The 21,182-nt window shown below is 42.4% G+C and overlaps 1 protein-coding gene and 1 long non-coding RNA gene across 11 annotated transcripts in view; one reads left to right on the top strand and one right to left on the bottom strand.

Annotated features, from left to right (window-relative positions):
- The window catches only part of EML4 (echinoderm microtubule associated protein like 4), a 157,258-nt gene extending 150,897 nt beyond the window's left edge, over positions 1–6,361 (top strand). For 6 of the 9 annotated variants that reach the window (XM_023747411.1, XM_014447866.1, XM_023747419.1 and 3 more), the window contains 3 exons: positions 5–103; positions 2,772–2,902; positions 3,573–6,360. In XM_023747411.1, coding sequence (XP_023603179.1) covers positions 5–103; positions 2,772–2,902; positions 3,573–4,046 — 704 coding nt within the window. In that variant the 3' untranslated portion in view covers positions 4,047–6,360. Of the gene's footprint in view, positions 1–4; positions 104–2,771; positions 2,903–3,572 lie in introns of all 9 variants that reach the window. The other 3 variants (XM_006083421.2, XM_006083422.3, XM_023747423.1) reach the window with 2 other exon arrangements.
- Positions 821–17,342, bottom strand: LOC102417457. Of its 2 annotated transcripts, XR_002827174.1 has the most exons (6): positions 16,512–17,342; positions 16,141–16,235; positions 9,008–9,143; positions 7,542–7,674; positions 2,342–2,436; positions 821–1,451 (listed from the first exon to the last, which is right to left on the bottom strand). It is a non-coding gene; the product is annotated as an uncharacterized LOC102417457 (long non-coding RNA). The 2 variants fall into 2 exon arrangements; XR_001346024.2 differs by lacking the exon at positions 7,542–7,674.
- Between the last annotated feature and the right edge of the window lie 3,840 nt (positions 17,343–21,182).

The following is a 21,182-nucleotide window of genomic DNA, read 5'->3' as shown; positions in this document are numbered from 1 at the left end:
AAAGGGAACATTACAGAAAGCTGCAAACTAATCAGGAATCGATCAGAGTGTAAGGACATCGATTGGACGACATATACCTGTGTACTAGGCTTTCAAGTCTTTGGTAAGGACATGATACCTAATGGAAAAAGGCTGTGGAATTTTGTAGATAATTATTTGCCTGAATTCCTAAATGAAATAGTCTATATCTGTTCTTTAGTGTTATCACTATGAATGCCAGATTCAGAGAAATTAAACCGATACAAGGTTTGTTCTCTGCAGAATCCAGAATTCTGGCGCTTGATAAATAAGAGAAAGGAATCTATATATATGTAAAAAGCCAGGGGCCATCACATCCGAAACAACCAAACGGATGACTGAACCGGCTGAGTGGGGCGACAAGGCCGGCAGGGGGTAAGGGACAACCAAACGACTGAGCAGCAGGCTGTGTGGGGGCGACCAGGCCGGCAGGGCGGGCAGTGAGGGGCAACCAGGCCTGCAGGGGGGCCAGTTAGGGGCGATCAGGCAGGCAGGCAGGTGAGCAGTTAGGAGCCAGTGGTCCTGGATTGTGAGAGGTGTGTCCGACTGCTGGTTTAGGCCCGATCCCCAGGATCCCCTCAGGGGTCCCAGATTGGAGAGGGTGCAGGCTGACACCCCACCCCCTGCCCCCCCCATGCACGAATTTCGTGCACTAGGCCTCTAGTTTTACATAATGGACAGATTGCCTGTCCATTTTTTTTTCTCTAAGTGAAAACTGAAACTTTTAAATTTGTGAAGGCATTTTTATAACAGCTTTATTGAGGTATCACTCACTTTAAAAGTGCACAATTCAGTGGTTTTAGTATATTCACAGTTGTGCTTTAGTCATCACTAATTTCAGAACATTTTCATCACCCCAAAAATAAACCCTCCACCCATTCGTAGTCACTCCCACCTCCACCCCATAGCAACCACTAAAATCTATACTTCCTGTAATGACTGGTCTATTCTGGATAGTACTTATAAATGGAATCATGTAATATGTGATCCATTGAGACTGGCTTTTTTCATTTAGCATATTTCAAGTTTCAAGTACATATTTCAAGTACTATAGCATGGATCAGCACTTCATTTTATGGCTGAATAAGAGCTGTTGTATGGATATACCACGTTTTGTTTTTCCGTTCATCAGTTGATGGACATTTGAGTTGTTTCCACTTTTCAGCTATTATAAATAATGTTGCTATAAACAAGCATGTGTAAGTTTTTGAGTAAGCATGTTTTCATTTCTCTTGGGTATGTACCTTGAAGTGGAATTGCAAGGTCAAATGGTAACTGTGTTTAACCTTTTGAGGAACTGCCGGACTGTTTCCCAAAGTGTCTGCACCATTTACATTCCCACCAGCAGTTGGGGTTTGGCTTCTCCACATCTTGTCAGCAGTTGTTACTGTTAATTTTTGTATGTGAATGTCCAGTTGTCCAAGCACCATTTGCTGAAATAAAAAGGCAGTATTAGTAGATATTATTTAAAGATAAAATTTGGAGATCCTTATCTGATGTTTGGACATTCCTAGAAATCTGTCCTGACAGTTTTCTAACTAAGCCTTTCCCAGTCTGTAGGGGTCCTTCTGAACAAGTTAGATGGTAAATGGAAAAGTTAAAATAATAAAGCTGTGTTTGCAGAGAATTAAAAATAAATGTTATACTCAGTAAATAGAATAAAAAGGTTGTAGCACAAATACCTAAAGCAATACCCAAAATATTAATACTTTTCCTTTTAACAAGTCTATCTCTGCCTTCTGAAAACGGCTCTCAGATCCAGCATAAGTATAGATCTGAACACTTCTTTATGCTGTGTGCATTGGAAAAATAATCCATTGTAGCTGCTTGTTCTAAATACAGCTGCTGTAGAGATGGAGAAGCCTAGTAGGCTGGAAAGAAATGAAAAACAAAATAACCCTGACTATTCCATAAACAATTTCATTCTTCTGGATGAAACGAAGGCAGTGGCCAATAACTAATAACTTACCTAGTTATTTTAATGAAGCAATATGTAATTATTATTAGTTCAGAAGTGTTTCAATTTATTTTACCAAATTTACCAAACATAATTGTTCTCTAGAGTAGCATTGAACCACAGAAGACCAGCACTTCAACCCTATGTATTCCATAGTTTTAATCTAGTCTAATAAAATTCTGTGGTATGTTGAACATAACCACCAATGCCTGATAAAGATTAAAATTAAATTTTCTATGTCTTATCTTTGGACATCAATAATAGTTACCAGAAAATTCTATGGGATATCAGATAGACTAGACTCTCCGTGAGGTTTTGTTTGAAGTGCCTCTCTGTGAGAGAGGATGTAAATTTTACACAGCTTACCCAGATTCCACTTCGAAGAATTAGTGAGTCCCACAGCTTTGTTTCTGCACCTTGCTATACGAGTCCTGAGAACTTCATGAACTCTAACTAGAAACCTGAAAAAGGAAGAGCTTATTGGTGAGTTAAACTTAAAACTAAAATTACTTTAGCACCACCTGCTGGTTACTAGTGAGTACTTTTGCATCATTAAATTTTCCATCATAAGGCTATTTAGATTTATAATTTTATTATTAGTTAAACTTTGGGTAAAACATTTGAATAAAGTGTTGAGCCACTAAGAAATTGTAAGGGGAAAATGTTAGCAGCTAAGAGTTTGAACACAGATGAAAATTAGTAAGAGCCTGAAATTAAATAAACCTATGTAGCATCACAGTTATCAGTTATATTTTTCAGGCTAATTCTTCTGCATCCCTATGTTCCCATATCAAAGGTGTCTGGCCAGAAGGATCTGATGGGACAGATATCAATGCACTGGTGCGATCCCACAATAGGAAGGTGATAGCTGTTGCTGATGACTTTTGCAAAGTCCATCTGTTTCAATATCCCTGCTCCAAAGCAAAGGTAAAATTAATTTAATAAAAATTAGCATTATGGTGCCTTTTGTTTGGGGATAATTTTGTGTCAGTGGCACAAAAATATTTGTAGGGTTACTAATCACTGTCCATGATACTGAGATGCACGGGGGAGAACAGGGCCATCTGTTGTCAGTGTCCAGGCATTGCTTGTCTTCTCTTTCTTCAATAAGGACAAGAAGATAATTATAGAAGGTAGCTGATGACGGTTTATTCATTTTTGTTTATTGTGCATTTGTTTACATATTGGCAATTTTAAATTTCTCATAAACATATTTTGTTACATCTATGATTAGCATTATAAAACTCATGAGAGCTACTTCCTAAATCACCTACAATCCTGCCAACCTAGTAACTTCTTCCCTGGCCATCCAATAGAATAGTTACTAAGTATACCAACTTTTTCTCCAAAAGAGATGGGCTTTTATTTTTTTAGCTATATAGTCTATAGTATACATGTCTAATTATTATGCTTTATTTCTTCTAAATAAACAGTATTAAAGGGAAATTACTGCTAGCTTTATTCCTCAGATTTGATGACTCGTGGCTTTGATTTCCTGTTTTATGAGCTGAATTACCCCTTTACCTTGTCACCTCCATTGCTGTAAGCAGGCATGTAAGAATGAGTTTAACTTTCCTGTCTGATTTATTTCATATAGGCTCCCAGTCACAAGTACAGTGCCCACAGCAGCCATGTCACCAATGTCAGTTTCACTCATAATGACAGTCACCTGATTTCAACTGGTGGAAAAGACATGAGCATCATTCAGTGGAAACTTGTGGAAAAGTTGTCTTTGCCTCAAAACGAGATTGTAGTGGATACTACTTTAACCAAAGCCCCCATCTCTTCCATTGAAAGTGTCATGCAATCTGGTACTCCCACACCGCCTCCTTCCCAGCCCTTAAGTGAGACAGCTGAAGCAGCAAGTAGAATAAGCAATTCTCCCACACTTCTGGAGAACAACCTGGAACAGACTGTGGAGCCCAGCGAAGACCACAGTGAGGAGCAGAGCGAAGGGGGCAGTGAAGACCTCAGTGAGCCTGTTGATGAAGAGCCATCCAATGAGATGAGCCAGGAGCAGAGTGAAGCCCCTCTTACTGAGGACCAGCAAGACCCTGCACCTCTATCCTAACACCAGGGCTTGAGTGTATGTGATATTGAGCTAGAGTTCAGATAACAGGACAGGAAGTGATGGAGGATCACTATTGACCAAGATTTTGGTTTCCATGTGATCAGTTTTCTTCAGTAGAATTATCTTCAATCAAATGGAACCAACCTAACGGTTCATTTTGGTGTGCGTTGAAGATGAACCAAACTTAATAGGAAAGAGTGAAACATTATGTCTCAGAAATTATGTGTGTGTAAGTGGTGTGATGTCAATACTGGAAGCAAAACAGCAGTTGTATTGATTTAAAACAAACCCCTTGTTATCTGAACATGTTTTCTTCAGGAACAACCAGAGGCATCACAAATACTGTTACTCATCTACTGGCTCAGACTGCTACTTTTCTCCTGATGCAGAAAAAGAAATCAGAAAAGAAAAAAGAAAAAAAAAAGCTCCTTTACTGAGATACCCTCCTACCCCAAATGTGTAGTGGAAATTTGTCAGTTAAGAAAAACTCAGTATTGCCACTGGCAGTGGAGTTGCCTTCTTGAATAATAATGCCATTTCCTACACTACGGTAGATATCCAGGTCTGCTTGTTAGTCTACTGTATAGGTGCTGCCTTTCCTAAGTCATAATGAGGAGCAGTCTGTTAGTTTCTTGTGTGCGAGTCTATTTTATCTTAGAACTAAGAAAGCAGTGGTTTGTTACAGAGCTTTTAATGTATATTAAACCATTGATACGCAGAAATAATGGATTCCTCCAAGGATTCCTTTATTGGCCTGAACATTTTTAAATGTTAGGCATTTGTGGGGATGGAAGGAAAAAGAAACCGTATGCCTATAAAATTAAATTGTAATTACTAGGCTAATTTTAGCTTAGACTTCAACATAATTTGTTCCCTCAACAGCAGAAATATAAATACAGTAAGTTTAAATGATTGAATTGGTGCTTGAAGTTTATTGGCTTAGCTGTAATTTTTACACAGATTAATTATATTGAGGGGTAAGATACTCAGCAAATTGCAAATTCTTTTTTACAGAAGTGTGAATAACAGTCATAATTCTTTTTATAAATTGCATACTTAACAGACTTGCTATATATGGTCATTTTTCTCTGGTGGAAGTTGCTATAAGCCTTGCAATTATAATGTGGTTATCTTCTGCTAGTTTAGGCAATGCATGTATTATTATGCATTGGATAGTAGTTTTTGTTTTTAAGTTTCGTCAGATGACTTTGTTTTTTTTAAGTACGTATTTCCCTACTTTAAAAATAATTACTGACAAATACTCATTTCCTATATGTTTGTTTATACTTGGATTATAAAAAAACTTTTATTTTTTAGCTTGCTGCAAGTTTTGATATCTTTTTTTTTGTTAGAATATGTTTAGAAACTTTGGATGAGTTCAGAAGTCTTAAGTATGCAAGTGTTTACGTGATTGTGCCATTCCAAAGTGCATCAGAACTGTCATTCCCTTCTAGTATCTTCTCAGGAGTAATACAGATCAGGTATTTCATCATCATTTGGTAATATACAAACTCCAGTGAACTCCCAAGGACACTCACAACATGTATATTCACGTGCTGTATGTAAGGGTGTGGGTATGTGTGAAGGGGTAAGTCTAGACACTTACTCTGTGTTTGTGTGTATCTCTATATAAGCAGATATACACCACATTGAAAATATTCAATGTATATCTCTAGGTGTATAGATATATGTTCGTGTGTATCTCTTTCCTTTTGTTTACAACTGTTCAAAAAAAAACCTCAAAGTAGCTCTCTTCAACAGAAGAGAGGTAGTTTCCAAGCAACCCTGTTTTTTTTTTTTTTAGTGTGTTCTGTACATAATTATCACAGAGCATCAGTATCAGGCATATATAAGGCATATATATTTGCCTATTAGCAGTGGTGACTAAATTATCAGGTCAGCATGTGCTTTTCCCTACAAGAAAAACACTGAGATGAACAAGTAGAAAAGCATTTCTTCAAGCTCTCAGTGATAACCAGGGAGTTTATGTGGGCACATCAGTCACCTTTGGGGTTGCTGTGTACAACGAAATTTATAATCGTGATACTCTTGGGTGGTAGTTTTAAGACACTACTAATACGCAGAAAGCGTTCCAGCTCTTGCTGGCAACTACTGTTTAACAGTCAATCAAATCTGTGATAATGGTTGGAAGTGGGTGGGATTATGAAATTGTAGTTTTTAGAAAAACTTGTGAATGAAAATGAATCCAAGTGTTTCATGTGAAGATGTTGAGCCATTTCTATCATGCATTCCTGTCTCATGGCAGAAAATTTTGAAGATTAAAAAATAAAATAATCAAAATGTTTCATTTGTCTCTCTAAATGTACCTTAAACTCTTTCTTCACTTATATTGCTAGTTGCCATGACTGTCCCCTTTTTAGAAAACATGACAATTATTAGTTGATCACAGTTGCTATTACGGATACAACCATTCTGGTAGTAGTAAACTCCATCTCATAATATTAGAGGAAATTACTTCTGGTTTATGCTTCCATTTAATAAGGAAATAGCTTCATTTTAATTTATTTCATGTCTATACTTCCTCTAATGTTTACCATTGGGTAATCCTAGTGATCCTGATTCCACTGCCTCCCAGTATTAGCCTTTGTGAAATCCTTGAACTCAGTAGGACCCTGTATCCCGATTTCTCCATCTCTCCCATGTTGCTTAGTGACAAGGATCCCGTGCACACCACAACCATAAATTGGCTGCTACATACTTTCTTTTTGAAGTTAGATTGAGAGTATTCCATCTATTCCCCAGCTTTATAATCAAGGAAATGACAGGGTATTCATCATTACCTTATTCACCTTTGGTGACTGACAGAGCCACTCACATATACAGGCATACTTCGCTTTATTGCACATTGCAGATGTTTTTTGTTTTCTTTACAAATGGAAGGTTTGGCAACCCTGCATCAAACAGATCTATCAGCACAATATTGCAATAGGTTCAGATGATGCTTAGCATTTTTTAATTAGGTATCATCTTTTTATACGTATTGCTATTGTACACTTAGACTACAGTATAGTGTAAACATAACTTTTGTATGTACTGGGAAACCAAAAAATTCATGTGCCTCGCTTTACTGCAGTGGTCTGGAACCAAACCTTCAGTACCTCCAAGGTATGCCCGTACGAACTAACCCATGAGAGGCTGTCCTGGAGTAGGAGTTTCTCTTTCACCAATTCTGAAACAAAATGGCTGATGGACACCAGACAAACCCACTTAAACAGTGTGGCTGAGGTGTTGGTAATACTGCTAGAAGAAATTAGGTTTCCAGCTTAAAGCTGGAACTAAAAGGAAGAGGAGTAAAGAGAACATGTTTAGGACAAAGAAGACAGGCTGAAGAGCAGCCCCTGTGCGGCCAAGCATGCCCAAGCACCCTGGTTCATTTAGTGATGGGGGGGGGGGGGGGGGGGGGCGCGGAGGGTTAGTTACCCTGTAGGCCAGGAGGTGGTTGGGAAGATTTCATAACTGACCATGTTCATTTACCTAGATAAGGGCCACGCCAGGACTTCATGTTTTATAGCTTTAAAGCTCACTCTTCTTCCACTTATACTGGGAGGAAGACTTTCTTTAGAAACAGGTAGCAAGCGGGAAAGGATGAGGGTACAAATTCACAGATCTGGGGAAGATAAGCGAAACAGCAGAGGGTCTGTCAGTCTCAAGCCTCAGGTTCACCTTTTCCAAAGGAAACCTGAATTTCTACTCTGCCCACATTAACAGACCTGTACAATAACCTTAAATGCTCTGGTAAAGAAGATACAGGGGGGAAAAAGAAGTAATCCCAAATGGAGTAAAGAAAGCCTGTCTCCTAGAAATGTCAGTTTGTTTCATTTCTGTACCTATGGGTGGCGTCCTCAGGAGACCATGGCTCACTAAACACATTATTATTGGGTCCTTTTTTTTTTTACTTCACCAATCCAGAAGTCTGGCAGAAAATCTCAATTACCACTTCTATATCTCAAAGGACAAAAACATGAAAAAATGGGCAAAACCAAAAAACAACCAAAGTATTCAATAATTAAAATATGGTATATCCATATAACTAAATGCTATTCAATGATAAGAGCTAACACTTACGTGCTTTACGTCCAGCCCCATTATCTCCATTTTACAGAGAAGCCAGGTTACACTATAAGCAAGTAGCTGCACCAAGATTTGAAGCCAGGTCCTGCTAGTGCACTATAGACGTTTGCTGTGAGACAATAAGCTAGTGATTACTACAGGAAAGACTAGAATGATTCCGCTCCGGGTAGGAAGGATTTAAGACCAGCATAAAGAAGAACTACAGAAAGTGATTAGGCTTTGCAAAAGGCAGTTTTGGGCTCTGAACAGTGTCACAAAGTTGAGGGACCTGCTTGTGCACAAGTCCCCTCCTTCCACCCCTTCAGCCAAGTGCAGAGCAGAGGAGCTCCCAGCCTCTAACCTCACATTCTGACACCTGCTGCCAGTGACTGCCTGCTCTTCCTGCCTTTGTTGGCCAGAGTTGCACATGAGTACCAAGTCCTTACTGCTCCATGTAAACCTATTTGTACAGAGATTCTGCTTCCTTATTTTCTAACTTTTGAGCAATTTCCATTTCACAAAAAAAGCATGGCAGCTTCTGTCAGGGGCCAAGTGCTTTTCCCACATTGCCTCATTCCCCATCTCTCACTGCCAGTGGCAAGCCTGGAGGTTCTCCCAGCCCCACGCTGGGCCACTTGGCTTTGATCTTGCATCTCCTCCCCCTCAGCAATGTAAACACATAGTCCTAAAAATAGATTTCACTAGGGAGCCATCCATTGACAGATGAATATGGATAACTGCTGGTGCTGATGACATCACAGTTTACTTTCACCAGTTCTCACTAGAGGAACTGAAAACAAGGGTCGCTAAAAAAAAGGGGGGGGGGTTGCTAAAAGAAATGACCTCCAAGAGGAAAAATAACTTTTCAATAAGAAGCAAAACCCTCTTACCTGGTCATCCCGTTTCATTCTTGATGGTCACATAGCCACCGAGCCAGAATGCATCCTGGGAGAGGTCACAGGGTACTGCAGCCTGCCTCTGCACGGGCTGTCCATGTAGCCGACACGGGGTGGGGGCCTTGGAAACCTGGGCGGAAGCAAGGGAACAGAAGCTGACATTCTCTTACCAGATCAATGGTAGAACTACTTCACTTAACATAACTGTCATTCAGATGCCCAGGTAAGGCAGGTCCTCCTCCTGCTGCAGACTTCAGTCTCTACAATAAAAATGTATTGTGCTGCCAACAGTTTCAAAGTGGCAGCCAGTCTGAATCCTGGGGAGTAAGTCATCCATTGATGAGGCATATACAAACCTATCTCGTGCAAGGAACCATGCTGGGCCCCACAGGCAATCCAATGATGACTAAGATACAGCCCCTGCCTTCAGGGAGCATGTAACCTAGAAAGGTGGGAAAAACAACCTTTCTAATTTCCCTCAAAATTCAAAAATTATCACTACGTGCTAATAAATAGTGTATGATTTGAAATGTGAAAAGTAAATATTCCTATTGAGGAATCATGGATTGGTCATCTATTGGAACCACCCATCCATTGCTTAAATTCTATAACAGATAACATCCAAAAGGTTAAATTTTGATATTTAAAAAATAGTGTGGAACCCATACAATGGAATACTACTGCCTAATGAAAACGAACAAACTATTGATATATGCAAACTTGGATAAAGCTCAGGGTATAGAAAGTCAATTTTGAAAGTTTACCAGCTGTACATTTCAAACACATAACACTAGAGGCCCGATGCCCGAAATTCGTGCAAGGGGCTGGCTGTCCGGTCTAATTAGCATATTACACTTTTATTATAGTTTCTCAACATGACAAAACTATATAGAACAGACTAGTGATTGCCAGGGGACGGTACAGAGGGGAGGGGATGTCACTATTAAGGGGAAGCACAAGGGGGTTTCTTTGTGGTAATGAAGTCTGTCTCTTGGTTAGGAGGGTGGTTACATGAATATATACATGGGATTAAATTGCACAGAACTACACACATGAACGTAAAAAGGATGGAAATTCAGAAAGGTCTGTAGTGTAGATTAGTGTATTATATCAACATCAATTTTAATTTTACACATTATATAAGATGTGACTATATTTGGGGGGAGAGAAGCTGAGGGAGGGGGTTCACCAGACTCTACTATTTTTCAAACTTCCTATGAATCTATAATTATTTCAAAATGACAAATTTAAAAAGATATAAACACTTTACCTTCCCTTTATGTTTTTGAAGGGAAAGTGGAAAAGAAAATGGGTCTTAATACAACAAAATTTTATACAATTTCTATCCATGTGCACTTCAGGTACAAATTGTGAAAGTGGGTGCTCTCCACAGCTTTTCCAGCCACCACTCTGCTGCCATGGGTGTCTGTGGGAGAATTCCTAGCTGGAGTGGGCATGAAGAAGCCCAGGCAAGGGAGGGGTGCTGTTCAGAGGTGTGGTTGTTAAGTTCAGCTTGAGAGCAGGGCAAGAGACAGCCTGGAGCAGCCGTGGGCAAACTACGGCCCGCGGGCCGGAAAGGAAATGAATAAAACTAAAAAAATAAAAGACTGTACCCTTTTATGTAATGATGTTTACTTTGAGTTTATATTAGTTCACACAAACACTCCATCCATGCTTTTGTTCCGGCCCTCCAGTCCAGTTTAAGAACCCAGAGTCAAAAAGTTTGCCCACCCCTGGCCTGGAGGCACGGAGAACTCACCTGCTAGTCCCCCTCCCCTTGAGGCACCTGCTGCATAACTCACACGGGAGATGGCCTCAGCGTATCCTCTCCCTTTGCTCAGGCACTGTCCCCTTCTCCCTCTTTATTTTTTTGCTATTTTTTTATTGTTTAAAGTATTACAAATAGTACATATGTCTCCTTTTCCCCTCACTGACCTCCCCCCTACCCCCCTAGCCCCCAGCACATGCCCTCACCCCCCCTCCCAGTGTCTGGGTCCATTGGTTATGCCTATATGCATGCATCAACTGATGAACAAAAATAGGTAAGAGACAAGCATCGAACAGACTGTCAAACTACAGCGGGATGGCAGGGAAGGGTTTGGGGGGAGGGGTAAGAGATCAACCCTTCTCCCTCTTTCTGACTGGTGTCATTGGTATCACTCCCTTTCTTGGAAACCCCTCCAGAAGCCACCCTCTGCTGCCTTTCCTCGGATGCTTGGGCTGAATCACCTCCCCTTATCCAGAATTTATAAAATGACAAGGAAAAGAATTCCACTCTTTAGCACGGCCCTCGTGAAATTGCTGCAGATTTGAGATTAGGTGATCAGGGTTTCTCCCATGAGAGTGACAGGCCCTCGGGCTTCATCGGCAGAATCTATTTTTGCGTGGCCTACTGTTTGCCAGGCTTTGACATTTCCATTTAGAAGATGAATTAATTCTGAGCTGAGCCAAGGATCCTCTTTTGGAAGATGTGTTAAGACTCAGGCCCTCGCAGGACACTGGAGCATCCATGAGACTCTATCCCTTTCTCACATGATGACGGGTCAGCCTTCCTGGGGGGCAAGTGAGGAATCTGACATGAACTAAGGGGCTGCAACGAAAAAGGTATTTTTCACTGTGGGCTTAGGCACCATCTGTGCTATCCCCAGGCCCCATCTCCCTGATCACAGTCTGAAAGAAGGGGATAAGGCCCTTGCTTACCAAGGGCATTTGATCCACATGGGAGACATCCTGGTGAGCTCATGGGCTCTGCCTGGCCCTGTCTGTGAAGGCCCAGCATGAGAGAAGACATTAGCTGTCCCTGCATCAGGGCACAGGGAAGGCTGCCCCTCCGGATGACTGGCTGGGGCCTCCAACACAATAAACAATGTTTGCTCTGGAAGCGATGAGCAGTGCAACCAATTGTTAGGAAAGCCTGCAGATGGCTCCATTAATAAAGCTGCCATTCACAGCTGCCAAAGCTGAAGTAGTTTCTATGGGAAACCCTCACATTAAAATAGAAGGAAGTTCTTTTAAATTATAGTAATTACATTTTCATTAAACATTATCAAAGTTAAACACGGGGATTTGTCTGGGAGGGCACTCATCATTGTGAGCTCTGAAGGCCAGGGATATATCACCTCTCTCTGGTCCCTGACACAGAATCTGACACAGCGATTACAGAATGAATGGTTTGTGCCATAGGGTTACTGGTGGTGAAAATGGGGCAAGTCCCCTGTCTCAAGTAACCCAGATCTGTCCACGGAAAAGCCCTGTGGAAAGGACAACAGGGCACCTGGTAGTCCATAAGGGAAGAAAGCAGAACTTGTGGGAAGCCAGAGATGGCCCAGGGTACTCAGAAGACTTCAAGACCCAGCTCTAACGTGGCCAGGTTGGCAGACAGCACGAGGAAACCCCAGGCCCAAACTGCTCTTGGGTATGATGCTTGAGGCACGACTGTCTTCACCAGGGAAGTCAGTCTACCCCTTCTGTTTTCAGTGGCATCTGGCCCAGACCCCAGATCCCAGTGAGATTCTTCTGGGCCCAGAGCACAGCACGGAGCTCTGCAAAGACCAGCAAGTGTCCCCACCACACACTCACATTCCCAAGATACATAAATAAGGGTAGAGTCAGCACCTCTGACCTCTGTCCAGACCTGGAGCTGAAGAAAGCCCATCTCCCCACCCTACCTCCCGAGTTCCCGGGGTTGGGACGGTGCACCTTGACGAACCCTGGGTTGACTTTTCGGTTGCAACACACCCCACCCATAATCACTCAGGAAAATAAATAGAAAAAATATGCTGGATGACAAGGTATAGTAAATCCTACAGCAGGGACACTGAACTTTATCCCACCGTTCTCCCCACACCTCCTGCTATGGCCACTAGACAGAAACCTGGGAATGCTGACTCTCAGGAGACTGAGGCTGCAGACAGGCCCAGATGAGGACTCTGACCCCTCACCCGGCAGAAGTAAGGCCACCCAATCCCAAGGCATAAGGCTCAGGCAGCTAGATCATATCGCAAAGGGCAGCACACTCACCTCCTGACCCACCAGGTCCTCAGCTCCCGAAGACCTGCCCAAGCTGGCCTGGGCTGGGTGGTGACCACTCCTGAGCTTCCATGGCCATAGGACATGTTTTTGCAAGTTACACACCCTGCCCTAACCATCAGCAGTGACAGCTTACCCCAGTCTTCCTGCTGCAGTTGCGGCCTACTTCCTCTGGCACGGAACTTCCTGATACTCAATGAACAGGGTCCGACTAAGGGAGACACATACATATATATGGGCAGACACATACATATATAAACCGATTTTCCAAATGACTGTTGCTTCAAGAGGACATGAATCCAGGCGAAAAGGGAACAGACACCAAGTATAAACAAAGGCCCTTCTGTGTGACTCTAATTAGAATGACAACCAATTGAAAACAATTTAATGTTGGTTCATGAAAGGTTAATGAAATTCATGTTTTGAAGATGCAGAATGCAACACGGATATAGCCAGAAACACATTTCTAACCTTCATTCTCTTTAATTATTCGGTCAGAATAATTTCCCGAGAGCAGTTTTAGTCTCTGGATGGCTTTAATTAAACACCACTGAACTTTAAGTTAACATCAACTCATCCAGCTGTAACTCAATTTTCAAATTAACCTGCCATCTAACATGAGGGTTTTGTGGCCTAAGCAGGGGTGTGGTGGGGGAGGGGAAGATGGGCATGGAGCCTGACAGGTATTCACCAATTCTAGAACATTTTCCATCTTTCCCCCACCCTCTCCAGTGGCCAGGAATTTCTGTAACCTGTCGCAAGCCTCTCTAAAGACAGAGGCCGAGGCTGAGCCGGGCAACCAAGCTGACTCCTTCCTTGGACTTTCCCATAGTCCTGGGCTCTGGCTCCATTCTCTCCAACAACTTCGGCATAAGCCTGGTACAACCAGACCCTCAAAGTGAGCCCAGGGCCAGCAGACCCCTGCCCCAGCGCCTCCACTCTACTCTTGCCTACCTGCCTTCTTCCCCCTTCTCTCCCTCCCCTTCACAGTGCTGAAATGTGTCAAGAGCCCTGGCTCAGCCCTGACCAGTCTGGCTCGGTGGATAGAGCATCGGCCTGCGGACTGAAGGGTCCCAGGTTCGATTCCTGGCATGTACCTTAGTTGTAGGCACGTCCCCAGCGGGGGGTGTGCAGGGGGCAGCTGATCGATGTTTCTCTCTCATCGATGTTTCTGATTCTCTATCCCTCTCCCTTCCTCTCTGTAAAAAATCAATAAAATATATATATTTTTAAAAAAGAGCCCTGGCTCAGCAATCCTGCCTGACTAGGTGCCCTCAGGAAAGACCCCTATTTTCTGAGCTGACTCTGGCACTTCACCCAGGCCCCGGGTATCTGCCTCACTCCTTTTCTGCCTTTGAAAACCAAGGTTCCTGCTTTTGTCAGTTGCATTTCGTAGCCGTACCAAGGCCCTTTTGCAATGAGTTTCTGCTTCTTTCTAAAACTTCTTTCCTGCTGACTGGGAGGCTGCCCTAACATCTCTCACAGCTTGGGGCAGCTTCAGCCAACTGCCATCAGAATGTGATATTTGAAGTTGGCAAAGAGTCTAATCTACCTAGTACGTGTTGGGCAATGTGAAGGACCTGTACTTTGGCCCTGAGGTACAGCCACGTGACCATGACAAAGCTGCGTGTCAAAGGCAAGGTCAGGGCAAGAAAACGCATGACGTCCCAGGAGGGCTGAATTAGCACTCGAGGAAAGAAGTATTATCTAAAGAATGCTATTCCCAGCCACTCTGCCTGACCTTTTCCCTTAGTACCTGCAGCAACTTTCCTGGAATCAGCTCACACTCTGGACCCTGAGCAATAAGCAGCATCTGGTCTCGGTCTATCCAAGATCCTGCAGCAGCACAGCCCCTGTGCACCTGGAGCTACCGGTCAGGAGTCCTAATGAAGCTCAGGCAAGTGACGGCTGCTGACGGCAGAGGAGACTGCGGATGAGCCATCTGCTCCAACACTATCTTGCAAGGTGGCTGAGTCACCCCAGTGGCTCTGTTCAAGTCATGAGAGCAAGGTCAGCTGATGCTGCCCTCACAACCATGAGGGTACGCCCCCTACAGCCAAGGTGAACGGTTCCCAGAAGAGAATCCACAGCCACACTCCCCCACCCACATCCACCCAGGGGCAGCCTGTCCTAAGGTAACCAAACCCCACCCATCCCAAGGAGCTCCCCAAAGGGAAGGGCAAGGGATAACAGTGAAATTGCTCTATAACAAGAAAGTTTCTTAACCAAATGATTTACTAACCCTAAGAGATGAGAGACACCCTAAAAAGGACCTAAAGATATTTTTTTAACTTTAATATTTTAAAATAATATTTAATTTTGAAATAGAGTGCTTGCTTATAGGGCAAAGGTATCTGACTCATCTTTGGGTCCCCGGCACCTGGTAGTATGTGTTTTTGCACTAACTAAATATCTGAAAGCAGCAGAGCATTAGGGGACTCCTTGATGACCATGAGTCAAGGATGACAGCCAACGAACCTGCGAGAGGAGCACTCAGGACAGTGCCCACTTCTCAACCAACCCGCCATGGGCAGTCTTTGGTGATAGATTAAAGTGATGCAACCCAGGATATGTGCAGTCAAATGTCAAATAAATGTACTAAATCACTGGGACCAGATAGTATCTGAATTTCTAAGCAATCAATCACCATTGCCCCTGGTGTATCCTCTAGCTATGGAAGATCGATGAGCCAGAAAGCCGGGCAGCCTGCCCACAGCCACACTCACAAAGAGGAGAAAAAGTATATAAATCAAAGCCAGCCAGCCAGTATTACAATAGTCACTCCCACCCTCACCCTGACATTGATAGCTTCACACCAAAGTCACACTGGATGAGGGGCCTGGAAGGAGAAGGAAAGTTGGAACCTGAAAGGGCATCTGCTGACAGAGAAAACAAATGATGAATAAGAAAGAACGGCAAAGTAGCCATCTGCAACCTCTCTTGCTTTTGTGCACCCTAAAGAATTTTGAAAATCTTTGTGTAGCCTTTTGCATATGCAAGTTTAACAACTAAAACCTTTCATTGTAAGTTGAAATAGTTGCACGGAGTAGTTTCTGGTGTATTATAGATAAGGGCTTAAACTATTAAGTCACAATCACCTTGTCCCAAAGGTAATCCTTGTGAGGCCCAACTGCGCTTGGGTTCTGGGACATCCCCCTTTCTGCACAGGCTGGTTCTAATGAGTTTCTGGAACCTGCAAACAGAAGAAGTTTGGCTCAGAGAAGTCAGCAGAGACTGTTCCTGAGGAAGGCAGCAGATGGACCAAAGACATTAATGGCACTATCAAAAGGACCTGGACACAAGTGGGAAAAGCACATGAGTAGACAGTTGACAAAAAAAGAAATAAAACTTACCTTTAAAAATAAAAAGATTTTTTAAAGTAAGAATAAATTTTAAATAAAAGAAAGATATTCAACATCACTAATTTCAATAGGAAGGCACTTTAAACCAAAGGAATTTTATCACTTACCAGATTGGCAAAGAAGAGGGAGAGCAGGCACGCCCCTCATGGTTAGACAGGAACATACATCAGCACCATCGCTTTAGTGAGGAATAGCTATCACAATGGGGGATGCACATTCTCTAGAAGTCTCACTTCTAGAAATGACCCTACAAATATAGTCAGTAATATAAAAAATGACAAAAAGATTATACATTAAAGGAGTGCTTATAAAAGCAAAAAAGATACGACTAAATAACCATCAAAAGGAGGCTAGTTTATATTCATAAAATGGAACACAACGCAGAAAAATAAAGCAGAGAACAATCTCCAGACTGTGAGTAGTGAGAATGTATAGTGCCACTTGGCCAAAAACAAAACAGGCAGCAAAGGAAAATGCATCTGATCTGTGAACAGAGGCCACGGGGCTGGAGAAAATGTAAGGTCTGCACGGAAAGCATCTTGTGTGTCAGGAAGTGAAGAAATGCTCAGAGACTGACAGGGGCATGTCAACAGGACACAGAAACCAAATTTGAGCTGAATTTGAGCATCAGAATGATAACTACAGAGATGGTTATTACATTGAATGAGAAAATTACACTAAAACTTTTTAAAAGGGGGGTACTCATCTTCACAGAAAAATATCAACATTGCAGAAGAAATGACAGAATAGAAAGTCACTTTTTAAAACCATCTTAAAAATAAATGACTCAGGTCAGGGGACAAGGAGAGATAAACCAAAGAACTTGTATACTTCTATGCACAACCCAAAGACAACAATAGGTTGATGAAGACCTGGGGGGTAGGGAGGGACTGGGCAGAGGGGGGAGGTAAAGTGGGGGAATGGGAGACATCTGTAATACTGTCAACAATAAAATAAAATAAAAAAGATTGAGCCCAGCCGCTGTGGCTCAGTTGGTTGAACATCGTCCCATGTACCAAGGGGTCGCCAGTTCGATTTCCGGTCAGGCCACATGCCTGGGTGCAGGTTCGAACCCTGGTCAGGGGCATGCAGGAGATAGCCAATGGATGTTTCTCTCTCCCTCTCCCTCTCTTCCCGTCTCTCTAAAATCAATAACAAAGAACATATTCCAAAAAAAATTAAAATAAATTATTCAAAGAATCATCAATGAACACTAACACTGGATGCAAAACTATTGAAAATAGGATATTCCCAGTCTCAAATATCACCCCACAGATTACTTGTTAATTACAAAGGGGAAAGGGTATCTTTACAAGGGAGAAATCTCACATTTTAATTATCTAATTCAAATCATCAATAATGGGACAAACTGGTATTGAGTACCTTATTATACCACTGATATAATAAGGAAAACACACTATATATAAAGAATTCCTGACAAAAATGTTTAACCTGGATCCAATTATAAGGAGACCATTAGACAAATCCAAGTTAAAGGATATTCTGCAAAACACTGGCAGTCGATCAATGTTTCTCTCTCTCATCAGTTTCTCTCTCTTTCTTCCTCCCTCTCTCTAAAAATCAATTTTTAAAAAAGGTTAAATATGGAGTTATCATAGGACTCAGCATTTCCACTCATTAGATGCCCTATGTCCATCAAATACCTGATGTAGAACTGTGCACCTAAAACCTGTATAACTGTGTTAACCAGTGTTGACCCAATAAATCTAAAAATAAAAAAATACTTGTATACCAACATTCATAAAAACATTCATTATTCATAATAGCCAAAAGTGGCAATAACCTAAATATCCATCAACTGATGAAGAGATAAACAAAATGTGGTATATCCATATAATATTCAGCCATAAAAAGAATGAAGTACTGATACATAATACAATATAGATGAACCTTGAAATCATTACAGTGAGAGAAATCAGTTACAAAAGATCACATATTGTATGATTATACAGTAAACCCTCGATTTTGCAGACTTCAATTTAACAGACTTTCGATTTAACAAACAAAATTTCCGGTCCACATGTCATATGCAAAAATTAATGCCCTGTTAATTTGAAAATACTTTTAACCTATATTTGCTTATAATTAAATTAACAGGTCATTTTCATTTGTTATTAATCCACTGTTATTTTCAACAAATTTAGGCAGATAGGCCAAATGTTGGGAAAAACTGTAGTAATTTCACATAATTAAATATTACACATCTACAACTATAGTCTACATATTTATATCCAAGAGTCACTGCTAGTAAACAATGTTCAGCAAATGATTAGCACATGATCGCACCACACTGCAAGTGGTAATTGGTTCTGTTGTTGCATGGCATGACTTTCTGCAGCAGTTTTAATGCATGCTAGCCAATGTTCTAGCATTTATTTACTCACAGTGATCTATTCAATATAAATTTTTAATTGCTGTAATACATATAGAAAACTTCTACATGAAATTAAAATTTTCATACATAATTTTAAATTCACAAATTATCTACATCAGTAAAAACAAGTAAACTAATTTGTCAGTTTTGTTAACATGCATTCGGAAAACCTACTCTATTATATAACGAACTTTCAGTTTGAACAGATACCCCTCGTCTGAATTAGTCCGTTACGTTGAGGTTTTACTGTATTTATATGAAATGCCCAGAAAGAAAAAAATCTAGAGAGACAGAAAATAGATTAGTGGTTGCGCAGGGCTAGAAGTTAGGGTAGGGAAGGGAAGTGACTGCTAATGGCACATAGAGTTTCCTCTTAGGGTAATAAAAATGTTTTAAAACTGATTTGTGGCAATGGTAGCACAACTCTGAATTTATGAAAACCCACTGAATTGTACACTTTTTGTTGTTGTTGTCAATCCTCACCAGAGGATATTTTTTCCATTGCCTTTTAGAGAGTAGCAGGTAGGAAGCGGGAGAGAGAGAAACATTGATGTGAGAAACATCGATTGGTTGCCTCCCACATACACCCCTACTGGGGCCAGGAATCAAACCCACAACCCTTTGGTGCATGGGCCCACACTCTAACCACTGCTCAGGGCTGAATTGTACACTTTAAAAGGTGAATTGTATGGTATGTGAATTATATCATAATAAAGCTGTTATTTTAAAAAACGTAACTACAAAGGACACATTATTAGGATACCTGGGGAAAATTAAAGAGAGACTCTATATTAGGTATCAGTATTGTTGTCAATGTTAAATGGGGTGTGACAAATGAGTTATATCCTTACTCTTAGGAGATACTGGCTAAAGTATTTATGGCTGAATCATCATAATTCTATAGCTTAATCTTAAATGATTTAGCAAAAACCAAATGTTTATGTACATACATTCATTGTGTGCCTGTGTTTTGGGAAAGCAAGAAAAAGCAAAAGTGGCAATATATTGATAACAGGTGATCCAAGTGAAGGATGTACAGGTGTATTTTGTACTATTCTTACAATGTTTCTGTCATCTGAAATTTTTCAAAATAAAAACTTGGGAGAAATATCAAAGAATAAAGTTTAGACTTATACAGACAAATAACAACTACCTAGCCTTTGGGAATGCTGTTGTTTATAAACACAGTATTTTACCCTCAGTAAGAAATCACTATCCTGTGTTATGACAAGATACAGATCACCACTTCATCTATAATAATCTACACTAATAAAAGGAAAACATGCAAATTGACCATCCCTCTGCTACACCCACCAGCCAATCAGGGTAAGCATGCAAATTAACCCAACAAAGATGGCAGCGGCCATGGAGCTGGAGGCTTGGGTTGCCCCTGGCGACAGAAGCCAAGCTTCCCGCCTGCCCTGGCCGCTGCTGAAGGAGTGGCTGGGAGCCTGGGTCGGGGGTGACCTAGGCTTCCATCGGGCCCTGGCCTCCGCTCAAGGAGGGGCTGGGGGCCTGGGTCTCCGGGGGTCGAGGCCAGCCTGAAAATGGCCATCAGCCCCTCACCCAGGCTGGCCAGGCACCCCAGCGGGACCCCCCTCCCACACCCTGAAGGGGCTCTGGCCAGCCTGAAAACGGCCCTCAGCCCCTTACCCAGGCTGGCCAGGCACCCCAGTGGGAACCCCCACCCTGAAGGGGGTGTGGCCAGCTTGAAAACAGCCCTCAGCCCCTCCCCCAGGCTGGCCACGCCCCCCCAGCGGGGACCCTCACCCTCTATACTAATAAAAGGGTAATATGCTAATTAGACTGGGAGACCTTCCAGGAGACCTTCCGGACGTTCTTCTGGACAAAGCCATGGTGGCGGGGCCGATGTAGAGGCGGTTAGAGGCCAAGAGGGGACGGCAGTTGTGGGTGATCAGGCCGGTGGGGGGGGGGCCAGTTGGGGGCCAGCAGGCCATAAGTGGGGGTCAGTTGGGTGTGATCAGGACTGTGGGAGGGGCAGTTTTGAGTGAGCAGGCCACAGGGGGGCAGTTGGGGGGCGAGCAGGCCAGTGGCGGAGGGAAGGTGGAGGCGAGCAGGCAGCAAGGGGGGCCATTTAACAGGGAGGCCCCCTTGGGGGGGGAGCACACTGGCACGTTCGTGGTGGGGGGGGATCAGGCTTGCGGGGGGGGCAAACATCCCGGGGGAAAAGTAAAGTTGGGGATTAGATTGGCCTGCAAAGATAAATGCGTGGGCCTTCGGGCTGGAGGGCAGGTTGATCTGTATAAAACTCGAGCTTCAGCAATTTTCGGAGAGGAAGACCCCCACTTTCTCTTTTAGCACGCAATACCTTTTTACCCCGGGGGGGGGTTCATTAATTGGAAGAGTAGACGATGAGTTTAGG

The sequence above is a fragment of the Myotis lucifugus genome, unplaced genomic scaffold, assembly GCF_000147115.1.
Source record: "Myotis lucifugus unplaced genomic scaffold, Myoluc2.0 scaffold_6, whole genome shotgun sequence".
NCBI lineage: Eukaryota > Metazoa > Chordata > Mammalia > Chiroptera > Vespertilionidae > Myotis > Myotis lucifugus.
This window is presented reverse-complemented; position numbering and strand designations above follow the sequence as displayed.